At 41.0% G+C, this 17,500-nt stretch overlaps 1 protein-coding gene across 3 annotated transcripts in view; it reads right to left on the minus strand.

Moving 5' to 3' along the window:
- znf423 (zinc finger protein 423) overlaps positions 1 to 17,500 on the minus strand; it is a 194,616-nt gene that overhangs the window by 10,791 nt on the left and 166,325 nt on the right. For all 3 annotated transcript variants that reach the window (XM_088079717.1, XM_042496260.2, XM_088079716.1), the window contains 2 exons: positions 12,452 to 12,583; positions 9,701 to 9,816 (listed from right to left, as the gene is read on the minus strand). In XM_088079717.1, coding sequence (XP_087935843.1) covers positions 9,701 to 9,816; positions 12,452 to 12,583 — 248 coding nt within the window. The remainder of the gene's footprint in view (positions 1 to 9,700; positions 9,817 to 12,451; positions 12,584 to 17,500) is intronic.

The raw sequence follows: 17,500 nt of genomic DNA on the forward strand, positions 1-17,500 counted from the left end.
TCTGTAACATTACGCTCATGTCTCTCTTTTGGCTAGAAATAAAGAGATTAAAACTCACCTGAGATAAAACATACACACTTTTAGTTCTATTTAGAACATGAGGCAGAGGTGAAAATAAAATGATGAATGATGATGGTGCATAATTAGGTTATTAGAACAACAAACACAAAATAAAAGAAATAAACCATTTAAAAAAGCACCTTAAAACGATGGAGAACCTTTTTTTGTTTACAGGCAAACCTTTTCCCCCCATGAGATTCACAGATTATTTTTTTCCCTAGGAAACTAAGACAGATTATCCGTGAAACCCAGTATTTTTCACCTGTTAATGAGTCAGAAGAGAGAAAACCATTTAGATCAGACTTAGAAAACAGATGACCATTATTTTTTTCTCACTCACTTTTTTCTCATCTCTCAAAATTTCCACAATTTTTCTACATTTCTGACATATTACTGAAACATTCAGAGTCTAATACTTGCTTTGACTGCTTCAAATAAACACATAGTCAGAATTACACAGAGCTCCAGAGAGGAAGATTGAATCCTATCCAAAGATGTGAAAAAAGTGAGAAACTGACTGACTGAAGAAGTCAGAGTGAAAAAAAAGAAAAGAAAATGTAAACGCAAAATGTTGATATAGAAGTCAAACACAGAACATAGTTGATATATGAGTCAAACAAATGAATGACTTTGGTTTATCAGCTGGTGATGTGATGACATGTACTGTGTTTGTGTGTGTGTTTGTGTGTGTGTTTGTGTGTGTGTTTGTGTGTGCCGTGCCCGTATCTCTACGAGTGTATTTTGGCAGGGCTGATAGAGCGCCACGACACGCAGAGTCTGTCCTGTTCTGTGACACATTGCCTCTGTTCACCTGTCACACGCACACACACTCACACAAACCAAATGACAGGAACATGGTCCAAGCTGTTAGAAGCCCTCCAGGTGCTGGCTCACAGAGTGTAATTCCTTTGTATCTGTCCCTACCCCTGTTTATCTCTTTCTCCCTCTTTATCTCGCTCCGCCTGTCTTTGTCTCTCTGCATCCGTCTGTTTGTTCCTCCGCTTTACATCAAAGCAACAAGTAACTTCTTTTGACTCATTTTTTTCTTCTGTATCCTCCCTCACAGAGACCCACTGTGTATGGCTTTTTTGTACCGTCTTTTGGTGGCAAGTTCCTCAAAGCATATATGCAAACACACACAGGTGTACGCACGCCTACAAATGCAATATTTCCAGATGATTAAATGGTCCCATATTGAGACTTTCTTTCTTCTATTTAAATCCGACAAGAACTGAATGTGCGTTGCATTCACAGTGTGGAACAATAAACAATATAAAAATCCTCACAGTGTTAACAGCCACGGACACAATTTGTATGCAATTTTTCCTCAGGTGGTCAGCGGGGAAAATAAGTCTGCCAAGACTAACACCAGTTAGATGAAATTACAGTGTTACACTTTTTAAACACTTACTGGTCTCACCTACATTTTTGTGCTTGATTATGGGGTTGTATAAATGCACCCTCCCAGTGTTTGCATGTTTTGGACTCTGTGTATCACGCTGCATTGAGATTCATTACCAACTGTAAGCCCCTAACTCATCTCTGTATCCTGTATGCTCGGGTTGGGTGGCTGTTTTTTTTAGACTTTTAAGACTTTTTTATTGGCAGAATCTAATTTATAAAGCTGTTCTTGGCCTACTGCCATCATTGAAAATGGCAAGTTGCACTCTTTGGTTCCTCTGGGCCAGAGATACTCACTTGCAATGCCTGGGGGCCACTTTTGCAAAATGATAGGAGGCCAGGGGGCCTTCTCAGCAGCAGGATTTTAGGATTTTTCTAGGATTTTAGGACATTTCTTCAATTTTAGGATATTTCTGAGATGTTATGACATTTCTAGAACATTTTTAGGGACATTAGGGGCTTAGCTAAGACCTCTGTTGGGGGATGTGGGGAATCCTCCACTGACACATCTTTTGATAAACAAGCTCTATTTTGATGCTGTTTTATGCACTCACTCACTTTATTTTTTTTGTGAATTAGTAAGTGGTTTGTGGGCCACGTGGCACCGTATCGGGGGCCAAATTTGGCCTGTGGGCTATAAGTTGAGTATCAGTGATCTAGGCCATTTCAAAGAACTGCTGCATGAATTTTGTATGCAATCATCGATGTATATGCCAATGTCAGGGTGTATGTTTGCAGTCATTTCAGTTTTTCTCCTTTTTATGGATCACTTATATCATATATTGATGTACTTTTTAGTTTGTCTTTGTAGTAACTTTATTGTATGTTCTTTTTGTGGTTGATACTGCTTGTTTTGGAGTTGCTTTTGGATTTTTCTTCTATGTTGTTGGTCTGTAACTTATGTTGCTGCCTTTCTTGATCGAGACACTCTTGAAAAAGAGATTTTTTTTATGTTAGGAGGTTTGTCTGGTTAAATAAAGTTCAAATAAAAGAACAAACTGCTGCTTTTGTACAATTACTTGCAAATTTGAGGTCGTTTAGATACTGTTCGGTAAAATAAGTAGTATGCAGTAGCTGTGGTACTCTGGCAGTAGTGCAGTTGTTGTATCAAGTAAAGCTAGCTTGCAGTCTCTCTCCATTTGTCTCTCTACCTCTCTCTTTGAATGTCTTTTTGTTTCTGTCTCTCTTTCCCCTGCTGCAAATACCTTCAAGTCCAGGGATTCAGGGAGGCAAGAGTGCATGTGCGTCTGTGTGTGTTCGTGAGTGTGTGTGTGTGTGTCCCAGCTCCCCATTCTAATAACATAGAGTCTCCCAGTGAGCGGTGGGGCGGCTGAGTATGCTCCCCTGCAACGCCACAGGGATCTACGGATCAAATTCATACACACACATGTGCACACATACACACAGACAAACACACACACACACCAAGGGAGCCAAGGGATACATGGATCAGAGAGTATACACTATGGCTTGACACAACACTCACAACTGACAGCAACATCCAGACAATGGTGAACACACACACACGTACACACACACACGCGCACGCGCACACGCACACGCACACGCACACACACACACACACACACACACACACACACACACACACACACACACACACACACACACACACACACACACACACTGATAAACCCGATTGCCAGTTCAGCCACATCCACACCTTTCCATAATTCAGTTAGAGGGAGACAGTGAGGCTCTTAGATTCAGACAAAGACAACATTATTCACAGACAGACTGCTAAACACAGCTCGTTTCAGACACACACTCTGTCCTGATCCCAACCGCAGGTATTGAACAGTCTGCCAAGCTATTCTCTGCTTCACATTAACTAACAAGATAAAGATTTTATTCATTTCTTTAGAACAGAGAGAAATAAATTTCCCTTTTTATTTTCCACATATGGACAATATAAAGTCAGTGCTGAGGATGTGCCCCATACTGGCTGTATACAAATTAATAACACGCCGCTGAAAAAGTACCTGTGTTGTTGGAAAGTGGTCCGACTTTGTTTAAATGTATAATGTAATTGGTTTCCTTTTAAAGTGTGATATGATGATGTGATATTTATGTCCATTTCTCTTTGTATGTCTGCTTCTTTATTTCTCAGTTTTCCATCTCTTAGTCCAGTTATACTCAACTTAATGACTAAGGTTCCAATCAGGCCCCCGATAGGGTGCTGAGTGGCCCCACATCCGTTTTCTAATTACAATAAATAATAAAATGATTCACACTGTAAGTTGTTTTTGCACTTTTAGTATACATAAGGTGCCAGAGTACACAACAAAAGCATCAAAATAGATCTTGTTTATTAAGAAAAAGTGCCAGTGGAAGATCCCCTGACAGATCCTGACCCTGGTCCTAGCTAAACCCCTATTGCCCTAAAGCTCTGGAAAGCCCTAAAATCCAAGAAATGCCCTAAAATCTGAGAAATGTCCTAAAATCCTGGAAATTTCCTCTAATTCTAGAAGCATCCCCAAATGCTAGAAACATCTTAAAATCCTAGAAATGTCTTAAAATCCGAGAAACGTCCTAAAATCTTAGAAATGTACCAAAACCCTAGAGATGTTCTAAATCAGAGAAATGTCCTCAAATCCTAGGAACATTTTAAAATCCTAGAAATGTTTGAAAATCCTGGACACACCTTAAAATCCTAGAAACGTCCCGAATTCTGAGAAATGTCCTAAAATACTAGAAACATCCCTAAATCAGAAAAATGTGATAAAATCCTAGAAATGTCCTAAAATCTGGAAGATGTTGTCTTAGTCCATCCTTCCTGTGTATAAACTACATGTTCTTTCAACTTTGTCTACAAGAGAACGGATCCCCGCTCGTCTTTGTGGTTGTGTGAGTGCACAACACTCAAATATTCAACACCGCCGGGACACGGGGGGGAAGGCGGAAGATTCGGTGGAGGGAATCAACACACAAACAAACGAAAGGATCCCCTGCATCCATCCACGCAACCATCCATTTATTCATCTGACCAGCAATCCAACCATCTAGCGCTGTTTAAATATTTACTAGTGCTAAAGGAAAATGTGTAGCACACAAAGGCAGAGAAATGGGATGATTGGGGAAGAGTGCGAGGGTGAATGATGGAGCGAGGGAAAGGAGGAAGCATTGAGGGGAAAAGCTGCTGTTTAGCACCCCCTGGAGGCTTGGAACGAATGTAGAGATCAGAAAGGGAACATGGGAGAGAGTTGATGTTGCTGGAGGTTTCAAACTACCTCAACACGAGGGGAACACATTCTCTGAAAATCATGCTATAGATACTGGATAAATAAAGGTGATCAGGCACGTTTAAGTATATTTTAAAATAGTGTACAGATGCAAAAACAGTTGTTTGTCAGCGCTGGAAAAACATCAATGCAGCCGTGCTAATTGCTAAAGAAAGAGAGACCGAATCTAAAACAGAGAGAATGCGAAAAGTCGTGTGTGTCTGGGAGCCTGGGAGTAAAGACAGAGAGAGATCCAGAAGGACCTCACTGATCAGGGCCACAGCATTTCTTATTTACACGCCCCCCACACACACATGCAGACACACACCAAAACATCTCTTATTTACCAGCTTACGTCTGCACTATTTATGGGGCACTGGGGAGAAGCACAGAAGAGAGGAAGAGAGGAGAGGGGCTAAAATATGCATAGGGGCTGGTTCTTCTGGGACAGACGGGGGGAGTCAGAGAGAGGGAGGAAGACGGAACGAGAGGAGGGAGAGAGAAACTGAAAATGGTGGTATGTATGTGTAAAAGATGGATCGAGAGGTGAAAGAAAGTGATTGAGAGAGTGTTGGGGAGAAAGTGAAGGTCTTTGTATGCAGAGATGGAAAGTGGGACTGAGCGGGTGCAATCAGGAGGGAGAGGGGATGATGCAGCGATGTGTCCGTGCAGCAATGACCCTTGGGTGTGTGTGTGTGAAGGAGAGAGAGAGAAAGAGAGAGTGAGCTTAACATCATACGGCCCCTCAGAGGGGTTGAAAGAGGCCAAAGTCTTTTCTAGCTGGCCAACCAGCCTTCTTCATCCATCCGCACCTCATTAAAACACACACACAAATTACCCCATTCCACTTTCTCCAGCAGATGCACGCACACACACAAACATGCGCACACACACATGCGATAACAGCTAGCAGTGGCATTAACCTCCGTGCTTGTAGCTCTCCATCTCCCCCAGTCAGCCTTTCTGTCTAGCCCACTTAGAGAGCCCTCCCATGGGGCGATGGAGCTGTGGCAGGTCAGGCAAGTTTTCTCACACACACACACACACACACACACACATGCGCACGCGCGCACACACACACACACACACACACACACACACACACACACACACACACACACACACACACACACACACACACACACACACACACACACACACACACACACACACTTGGGCCAGGACCAAAGTGTAACAAGATGGATATATCCAGAGTGCAGCAGCCAAAGAGGAAGAAGTATAAGGAGCGGAGGAGGGAGGGGAAAAAAAAGTTGAACTGAGCTCAACTTAGCTGGAATAAAAACAACAGAATTAAACTCATCTGACTGAACTGTGACTCCAATCTGATTAAAAGTCGACCGATACTGGTGTTTCAGGGCCGACACTGATACCGATTATTAGTAGTTAAATGACACCGATAATCGATGTTTGACACCAATATGCATTTACAATAAAACTGACAATCTTTCTGTCAATATTTAAAATTTGGAATATAACAAACTCCAACACAAAACTTTGTTTAAATGCCTTCAGGAAATATTTAATCAAAACTTAAACTTTCAACATCATATACAAGTTCCCTGCAACTTAAAAAAAAAATAGATAAAGTCAAGTGAAAATTTAAATAAAAACAGCTCCCTGAGGTTCTACTCCCATGCTGACACCTTCTTTACACTACTTAATGAATTAATTTGATCTGTGATTATTAAAATAATACGCGATACAGATAATTGGCAAAATGCCAAATATTCGCCCAAATAATCGGACCGGCCGGTAATCTGTCAACCCCTAACTCTGATACAAGAATACTGATGGCAGAAATTGTCTTTTACCCTGCAATATACTTATGTAAGGACAAAGTCAAATCAGCCAACAGTTATTCAGGTCCTCAGTGAGAGAAATATAGTCAAGTTTCTTTTGAATCCAAAACCACCAACCCTGATGTATCCAGCTGATTATTACATTTAAACAATTGATCAGTCTATGAAGAAGTTGGGTCAGACAACGGGAGGAGTCATCTGGGATGGAGTGCATGTAGAAGAGGAGTGGAGGTGTGTGTGTGTGTGTGTGTGTGTGTGTGCAGGGGTGTGTGGAGGTGAGTGGGAGTGTGTGAGGTGTGAGTACTGCCTGTGTGTGGACATTAACCGACAGGGTCCAGCAGTCACCCTGCTGTTAAATGGACTGGCCAGCCATATGCCCACCACCTCCGGCCCTACATCACTGCCACTTTGAGTGTGTGTGTGTGTGTGTGTGTGTGTGTGTGTGTGTGTGGTAGGAGTAGGCCTTTGCAAGTTCAAATATTACCTAGTAGAATTTTTCAAGTAGGATTTCTGTCTTTTTCTTTGACAAAAACTCTGTCACCAGCACACTAACCACTCTAATTATGTACCCGTCCAGCACAGCACCTTTACTGAGTGACACTTCTGCCACAGGGTCCTCTACTCAACTAAACATCTGCTGGCATTGATATTAATGGCTGCGACCTCGACTATATCCTTCTGAGGTGGACCTTGCAGAGCTTTAGAGCCCATATGCGCTGAAAGCAATAATTGACGCTCCTGATTTATGTAGCAAGTTTAGTTTTATGAACAGAAGATATCAGTAAACATTCATGAGGACATGATGTGGTTCTGTTAGGCTAACCCAAAGATACTCAACTTACTTTGCTTGGGGGCCACTTTTGCAAAATGAAAGGAGGCCAGGGGCCAGTTACAGCAGCCCCATATATGTTTCTAGGATTTTCAGACTTTTCAGGATTTTAGAACGTTTCTGGGATTTCAGGACATTTCTCAGACTTATAAGCACAAGATTTCAGTTTGTTTCTCGCATTTTAGGAGGATTCTTGGATTTAAGTACATTTCTAGGATTTCAGGACCTCTCGAATTTGACAACAAAACCATTAAGATCAATAAAAGAACAGCTGTTGGCAGAAGTTGTTGTCAGAGTAGAGGATGTAAAAGCACTTCGACGTGCCTCATAAGGCTTTTGGTGCATGTTCAGACACTTTAACAATAGCTGTACTTAAAAACTTCACAATCACCGATTGTTCTGCCTCTTAAAGACGATGGTGATTGTTTTGCACTCCACTGTAAGCTAGTCTACAGTTTTTTTTGTGATCAATTTTTAATATTTTAATCTGTCGTAGAATTGTACAACACCAGAAAATGTATGTTACAGTACTCTCAGTACTCTATAATGAGACATGTTGAACAGTTTGTCATCTATTTAGGGCTTGTAGGGTTGCACTTATCCTTGTTGGCAGTGTGAATAAATTCCCTTTGGATGCATTTCATACATTTGTTTTTTTTAAGCATTACAATTAGTCCTAAACCCATCGTACGTTTTGTAGTGGATTCCAATAAACTGCAGGCTTTCACACAATCTCCTCTGCCATCTCTGGTCAATGCAGCAGGCAACAGCATGAGGAAAGTTAGAGAATTCACCTTTAACATCGCTGATGTTTGACCTGCAGACTTTGCAGGTCACTCGTCTGGTGCCAAAGGGGCACAAGAGACAAGGAGGAGAAGAAATGAAAGAGGACAGGAAGGTTTACATCATCACAGACCTGGCCACAGCTGGCCCAGGACCTACTCTTGGGTGACTTATATCCTCTCTTCTCTTTCATACACACACACAAACATGTCTGGACCCTAATGACATGAAGCTTGCCAGAACCCTGCTCAGACCTCATGAGGAGAGATGGAAAGAGAGGGACAGGGGAATGGAAAAAAAGGGAGCGGAAGGAGAAATACAGATGAAGAGTAAATAGAGGGTTTCTGTGAAACGATGTACAGTAGCTGAGAGGGATAAATGAGGTTCTGGAAGAGGTTGAGCTGTATTTAGGGAGCTTGAAATGCCATCAACATTAGATACATAAATGGATGTGGATGGGGCCCTGTGTCCATACTCTGCATTAATGTTTTCTGAAAGATTACAAATATGAAGGAAATGGAGCAGCACCACCGAAAATCGTGGGGGCAGTGTGGCACAGTTCAAGAACAAATCATAACATAGAGAACCCAAAGGATGACATTTTTCTGTCGGCTAACCTGGAAGCTAACGTCGCCCTGGTTCCCTCTGTTAAAAGCCTGTGGGATTTTTCCATTGGATTTTGGCTCAAACTCTGTGACGAACAAATGTTTATGGCACTTACACATTTTGTACAGTAAGATTATCTTCACAAAATGAAAGCCACTTTTAGTATTTTTGAAACCTAATTGTAATCGCCACAAGTAAAAAGCTAACATTAGGCTATAAATGAACCACACTATGGTCACGCTTCCACTGCCACAAGGATGTAAAGCCATGTTTGGTGTAGGTCGAAGCGATGATGTTCAGTAGACTCATTTTGCCACTTGTTGGCAACTGCCTTTTTAAAGACACATAAAGCCTTCAAAGTTTGTAAGGGGGGTATTTACTGAGGTATTTGAATAAAATGCAAAAGTCTCTTAAGCTTGTGTTAACCACAGACCTTATTTCAGGGTTCTAACCAAAAACACATTCAAAAAACCAATTGACTTGAAATAGCTGAAATGCTATTTTATTTCCGGTTTTAGGACTCATTACTAGGGTTCTCTATAGTCAAAGGATTTCTCTGTCCATATGTTGCAGTGTATTTGATGGCCTCAAAGTTCACCACCGTCTATAACACTGCCTTTGTTTAAAGGTGTTACAACGTCCTTCACTGTTGCCATGTTTGCCATTACCAAAACTTTTCAGTCTGCCCCCTGGTGCCATCTAGTGGATGTATAAATGCCAACACAAAGGATGCAGTGACGGTTACATTTGAAATAAAAGTTCAAAAGTATAAATGAGCCTAAATGAGGGGAGGGAGGGGTGTACATCCCATTTGGATTTAGAATATTAACCACACTTTCCATGATACCCCGAGTCTCCTCAGATACACAGTCCACCATTTCCTATTTTACACCCGACAAGAACTATACACAGACAGGCAGTCAGGTCAAGATCAACTCCGCAACAGAATTAAGGGGACTTACCTGTAGTTCTGTCTGAAAGAAGAACTTCTGCGGACACTGGGAACAGTCGTAGATTTTGTCTTCTTGGCCGTGGACGGCAAAAATGTGCTGCTGGAGCTTGTTGGCCTGCACAAACACTGGAGAAGGAAGAAATACAGAGTGCGTTACACAGTGTTTAACAGGAAATCAGAGAGTGCTTAACACAACTGAAGGCTTTTAAGATAATTTTACAGACGAAAAGCTCAAAGGGATGAGCTCAGTGGGACTTTAGAGTTGAGATTTACCTTTAAAGGCAAAAAAAAAGATGACTCTGCATCGTTGTGGGTGTGTGTTGCTGGAGCTAGTAGTGCAGTGCCAGACTCAAGGCAGATTAAAATTGTGGCCATCATAACATTTTCCAGGTGACTTATGATGTCATTGTAAAATCAGAGGAAAGATGCAAATATTTTCAGTGACAGAATTTTGGTTTCTTATTTGATCGGCGCTACTTAGTTTTACTGTTGGATCGCAGTTTATTTTTTTGGTCTTTGCTTTTACTATGCAGGAAGCAGTATGACTCCCACTTCATGTTCACAAACTCTCACTATTACAGCTAAACAGGGCACTAAAATATGTGTCTGAAAACATTTTAGGAGAGAAACAGGCAATGTTGTGACATTATCTTGACTTAGATTCGATCAGCGCTGCCTAGCTTTGCTGTTTGATCAGATGTTGGTCAGAGTTTGAGAGAGTGAGAGGAGCGGGTAAGACAGCTGTATGTGTCCGCAGTGGTGAACAATATGAAAAGCTCATTAAAAATCAACGAAGTATCTGTTTGAGTCCAAGCTTTGGGGAAAACCGATCCTGTGTCTACAGATGGAAGTTAACTGAAGGTTTTGGGAAAAGACTGAGACTACAGTACATGTAACTTTGTATAACTCTGCTGTCAATCTCAGAGTCCGTTGGCTATCGGTGTGATGACAATAAACCCTGTAGGGACAATGGCAAAGATTTCGGAGGTGCAAGCAGATATCAAGGCCAAGACTCTCTTTTAGGTGCACTGGTCATTTTGGCTAATAACAGATATATACATCTGAGTCCATGAACATTACTTTTAAATGACGTAAAATAGCTAATACAAATCTAAATCATCGAAATTCAAATGTCACTAGTTAATACAACTTGGACCAAAAACAAACTAAAACCAAAATCTTGTACTGTTGGCTACAGTAATCTCTATTATATCTGCATAAACATGCAGATATAACAGAGATAACTGAACTGTAGCCTCAGAATTAACCGTAATTACATTAGCCGTATCTCATATCCAATCTACTGCTGTTTACCACTGGACTGTTACGATGAACACTGCACGGTGAGTATTAGGCCATCCACGATATACTCTACCAGTAGAGAATGAACCAAATGGCAACTAAGTTTTCAGTACAAATAACCCCACAAATAACCCCACAAACACACACAAACAAAGCAGCTGAAGGGCTGAGTGGAAAGGAGGGAGTATATGGGATATAAAGAAAAGACAGAGGGGAGCAAGAGAAAGAAGGAGAGAAAACAGGAAGAGCTATCCTCAGCAGACCTTGTGATATTTATCAATAAATTATCTCTTCTTTTTTTAACTTCCGCTCCAGTGTTGTCTCATGCACTTTTTTTCTCTTTCTTTCTCTCCCCTTTGTTTCAGTAAACTTTTGGTTTTCACTGTGAGTGTGCATGTGTTGAATTATTAAGCCTCCCCATAGGAGTGGTGCCCATCTTACTAATTCATAAGCCACAAAGGAATAGAGTTAAAGTTTAAAGCGTTGCTGTGTACCTGGGGGGGAGGCACACAACACAAGACAAACTCAACAACTGAGGGAGGGAAAGAGAGTGATGAAGTGACAGGGGAAGAGAGAGAGGGAGGGCAGAGAGAGAGAGAGCGTGTTGGGGTGTAGAGTCAAGAGATGGGAGGGAGAGCTCAAAGGTGCAGACTTAGTTTCTGGTAAAACACACCGAACACTGAACACCATAAGCCTAATTTGGTCATCCAGCATTTTGTTTAGGTCCTCCAGTGGATTTCCGAGGTATCAGGTACTTCATATTTGGCGCGTTTGGAGGTAATATTACATGAACTTTTGCACACACAGAGTTTTGTGAGTACTTCTTTAACAGCGGCACCCTGCTGCAATATTACTCCCACAGTTAGAAATGTTAAAACAATGAATATTCCTAATGTGATCTTACAGTTTACCCAAAACCAGAAAAAAAACTTCACAGCCATTACAGCACATCTACTCTATGCATCATGATGAAGGTAACCCAGAGAGAGCTATTTACTGAGCCACAGCGTGTACTGGAGCTGAATCCAGGGGAGATTTAAGTGCAAACCTTGCTTCCAGTTGCGATATTAAACTCATCTGGCATTTTTGCCCAAATAAGTGACACAATGTGAGCAGTTTGGTGCTCAGAGAATGTGTGGTTGAAGTCTGCTTTCATAAGGAACAGTATACACTGGCTGGCATGTAAAACACTTTTGGCCTTTTATTTATCTATAAATAGAATCGATAACATGCTAAATTACAACTGAAACACAAAGTGACAAGTTTATGTGATAATTCAGGCCAATCTCCATGTTTCTGTGTCCATTTTAAATGCAAAGCAGACAGGACACAAGTGAATTATCTGTGCTACTGTCCTTGAAGGTGAATGTGGGCTTGTGTGCGTGTGTGTGTGTGTGTGTGTGTGTGTGTGTGTGTGTGTGTGTGTGTGTGTGTGTGTGCGTGTGTGTGTGTGTCTCACCTGTGAAGCAGACGGGACACTTGAAGGTACCTCCCATGCCTTCAAAGCTGTGCTCTATCAGGTGGCAAAGCAGCTTGGCAGGTGAATCAAACATCTGGTTACACAGCTTGCACTCATGATTGATGCCCTCCTCTGCAAATAGGAGACAGACACGCATGTGTAGGCTGGGTTAAGCAACACGAAAAACAGGATCGTATGACATGATTTTAGAATATTAATACAACACTGACAACAGATTTCGACACATACAGAAACTGTCACTATAGTGATGTTAAAAAAAGAAGACAGAAAAATGATAAAAAACAGATAAGAGGACTAGTTTTCACTCTGTCACATCACAATAATAAAAATAACAATGGCTTTGTTCCAGCAACTACTGCAGTGCAATACGTTTTCTGTTTAACCCTTTGAAAAGCAAATTGGCTTGATGTCACATAGGGAGAAGTTACAAGAAATTACCAGAAATTTACCAAGAAATGGGAAAGAATAAAGGTAACGAAAAAACAGGTAAAACAAAAAATGTGCAAATTATATAAATAAAATATTTAACAATTATTAAATTATTAATATCAGTTTTCTGGACATTCTCTGTATTTTTATTTTGATTTAAAATGTAAGCTCATAACTTCTCAATCTCTCTATTGACTATTTTCTAGCTATTATTTAGGCCATTATCTGGTCACTTTTTCTTAATTTCTTTCAATTTGTGGTATATTTCTTGCAAAGTTGCTCATTACCTTTTTAGCCATGTTTCCAAAAGAAATTGAATCAATTTTCTCAAGTTTTAAAGGTTTAAATGTATGTGAAGGGCATCTGAATGCAGCAATTTGACGCCGTTCCAGCTTTCAATGGGTTAACCTCAGTTTCACTCCGTATAAACCCTCCTTGTCATATTCTATTGCTGATTAAAATTACAAATAGAAAATGTAAGCAATGTCATTTGTTTCAAAAATTATCTGACTTTTTTTTTTTTAATTTCTTTTTAAAGCTCAAAGGCTACACTGAACTAAAAACACAGAAAATCATCTCACTCATTCTGGCAAACATTTCCATTTCATTTGAATAAGTATGATTTTAAGTTTCAGCTCCAGATCGGTTATGTGTTAAGTCATACACTCGCTCCTCACCCCTGCTGCACGCTCTCCTTTCATTTTTCCTTCTCCCTCGTTCACTCCCCCAACACTCGCACACACCAATCCCAGTGTCATATCTGCCCCAGCTGGTAATTGCCTGTCCTCCCCACCGGGGCTGTGGATGATCTACCCCTCCTATAGCCATCCTTCCTTCCCTCCCTCTGTCCTCGTTATCTGCCTCCCCCCACTGCAGTCACTCATCCATCCCTCACTTTGCCCATTCCTCCCTCTGTGTCCCCTTATCGTCCCTCTTGGTCCATCACTCGCTGATTAATTTGTGTGGGCTCACCCCCTTAGTACCTCTCTTCACATAAACTCTGCTCACTTCTTCCTTCTGTTTGTCTCAAAATGTCTCTTTACTAGCAAGTCTCTTTGTCCATACCTATGCTCTACTCAGTCTGGTGTCAAAGAAATATGTCAAATGATTATGTCATGCTAACAGCATATTACGCTCGAAATGTGTTCAAACTATGAAAATAATGGCAATGGAAAGTTGATTAGCATCCTTTTTCACGGCGGACACAAATTACCCCGACAACATCATGCAGTAGGTGATATAAAGAGCGAGAAAGTCTGTATGGGGTGAGAAGGTGTCAAACAAACATAAGACTTTCACTCAGGAGACTGCTGTTAGAGTCCTGTAAAGAACCAAAAGTTACTTTTTTCCCCTTTTTTTTACTTTAACTAGTTACACATTTTACATTACAACATGACGTAGTTGTTACATCATGATGTACCTGCATCCTGTACTAAACAACAAGTGTTTTTTTCCCCTTTTCCCTTAACCTGACCAAACTGTAACAGTTTCTCAACCACTTGCTTGATAAAATGCAATGCCTTTATTGTTATTGTATTGCGCAGGATACAACAAAATTAGGAGTGCCACTTCTGGTTTGTGAATATGAATTAAAAAAAAAAAAGATACACTTTGCACACAATATTTGAAAAATTAAGCACACTGCAAAAACCACTTCACACACAACATAGAAGTCAATAGATATAAAGTGCCAGAGTCAACAGTATATTCCACAGTAGTTATTGCACAAATTCGAGTAGTTAATAAGTGCACTATGACTGTTTATGTTGAGTGTTGATTGAGAATGTAGTAAATGTTAATGAGTCTGGTGGTCCGAGTCTTCAATGACCTGTAGCGCCTGCCTGAGGGCAGAGGGTTGAACAGGTGGTGGCCAGGTGAGAGCAGTCTCTGCAACTGTTCAGAGTGACTTTCCATAGGCATTATTTCCATGGTGAACTTTATTTTTTAACACATTATGTGTCACCACCATGTAGTGCACTGTGAGGAGGTCGTGGTCATTTTACATATTTCATGTGAGATCAGGTTGCCCTAAGTGTGTTTGATTTGAGCTACTTAATGTGCTCACCAGGTGTTGCATTAAATTGGTGATTTATTAGGAGACGTTAGATGCCAAAGCACAAATAAGGATGCGTCCTTATTCTTTAATTTAATTTAAATACAACAAGGATCAATGAGAGTGACTCAAAAATAAGTGCCAAAAGATCATTTTTCACACCCAATCCAGACTTTGCTGTACTTTATAGAAAACATTTTCAAAGAACATTTAATCTCACCAAACCAAACTGAACAATTAAAAACAACAATTATTTTCTTCTATTCAGATGTAATGACATCACAGTAATGGAGAACTTTTTTTTAGTCTGAGGGCCGTCACCGTTCACCTTGTATGGATTGTCAAAATTGCTAAATTATTCTACATGTCACACTTTGTCATTGCATTATAAAACACACCGTTGTACAAGCAATGCTGTTATGTAAATGACTAATAAGCACAGTAATGCACATTTCCTTTTTAAGATGGAGGAACAATAAGAAAGAAGAAATGCAAATACAATCAGTCATGTCTTCATCACTGTCCCCAACCCAAGCCTCCATCCATCCTGGTTACTCTCACTTGGGATTATACCAATGTTTATATGTGTCTGTGTGTATCAGTGTCTATTTTAGGGAGGCGGGAGTGACATCACCGCACCCATGGTGAAAGGCCAGATGAAAGGTGGGCGTCATAAACACACACACACACACACACACACACACACACACACACACACACACACACACACGCGCACCCCTTGACGATCAGGTCTCCTGCCTGTTGTCCTTATCACTGTTGTACCATACAGGACCGATGCCCCAGTCGCCCACACACACACACCCACACACACACACACACACACACACACACACACACACACACACACACACACACACACACACACACACACACACACACACTGTGTGTGGGGCCACACAAACATGCACACCATAGGACTGCAGAGCCCAGAGACATCAGATGGTGTCTTCAGCAGGCCAATCTGTGACCCCTTGTGGAGTTGCACACACACATTAATGTACAAACATGCAAACACATACAGATACACACAAACAATCCATGGAGAACACAGGCTCCATCTTTTTTCTCATTTATCTCAAGTCCATAAGTGTGTGTGTGTGCACACGCACATATTCAAACAGTCTGCAGAACTTCAGCTGCAGAGCTGCAGGGGATCGCGGGGTTAATAACGTCTTCAATCATACATCCATGACACCCATACTGACTAATACACACACACACACACACACACACACACAAAGATTCCTATCTCTCTTTGCCTCAAAGGCCGACACAAGGGTGCCCTAATCCCGTCTCAATAGCTGTTTGTGCGTGTGTGTGTGTGCGTTGGGTGCCACATGGGCTTATATGGATGAGATGGTATGCTCCATGGTCCCCGTCCCCAAACATCCCCTGTCCACACACACACACACACACGCACGCACAAACCTCAAAGGCTGCTAGGTTGTGTGGGGCGCCAGCGTGTCCGAGACATACTGAGACAGATAGAGCTTCATTATCATTTACTAGGAGATTGAAACAGCAGGAGAGAGGCACATGGAGCGGGACACACAGAGAGAAAGACGGAGAGAGAGAGAGAGAGAGAGAAAGGGAGGAGTGTACAGCATTACCAGTTTAATCAATTGTCATGTTTCATATTTTAATTATGATGTAAGTATTCATTGTCTCCCCGTTAGTCTGCTTTTATTTAACAATGCATTTCTTCAAAAGACAAAACCACTGTTTCAACTGAACTCAAGCAAAAGAGAGAAGTGAGAGAAAAAGATACAGAAAGAGAGAGAGAGGGGGGAATAACTAAGTAAAGCCTACGTTTCAGTGATGTTAGTGTCCATATATGTGTGTGTGTGTGTGTGTGTGTGTGTGCTTGGGGTCTCTGTAGCAGGCACCTTAAAAGCTCCTGCCCTCAGCAGGGGTTATGCTCTCTTCAGAAGTTGGCTCGCACTCTCCCACGCCACCGCGATCAGAGAAAGTGGTCAAACAGGAGCCACCTTTACATGTACGCAGTGATGTGCCCATTACCCGTCGCCCGTGCTACAGTGACATCCTCGCTCTGATACGTACTGTATGTGACAAAGTTACTGCAGGTAGCCTGGCTGAAATTACGGAAACAAAAACTGCACACATGTAGCATTTACAGATATGAGGTTATGACTGACTCCTGTTAAAGCAAAGGACACTGAAGCATTGAAGTGCACAACACAACAGCAGTGCACATAATTACAGCAACAGTTACAGTTTACCTACATATGTGCCATAAAGACAGTAAAGTCACATTTACTGTTTATGCATGCACATATTCAGTAAAATAACAACGATAATGTTAAGCATAAAATGAATTTAGAAAAAAGTGCAGAGTCTATAAATAAGTCCATAAACAAAGTCTAATAAAAGAAAAAAATAGAACGACTGATGGATAGCTTCTAAGGTTATGTTAGATTTTTTCAAAAGTTATCATTCTTATTTGTTTTATTATTATTATTATTATTATTATTACTGTTTTTGTTCAAAAAAATAATATTAATTAA

This window comes from Plectropomus leopardus, chromosome 7 (assembly GCF_026936395.1).
Source record: "Plectropomus leopardus strain MGB_pleo_1.0 chromosome 7, ASM2693639v1, whole genome shotgun sequence".
NCBI lineage: Eukaryota > Metazoa > Chordata > Actinopteri > Perciformes > Serranidae > Plectropomus > Plectropomus leopardus.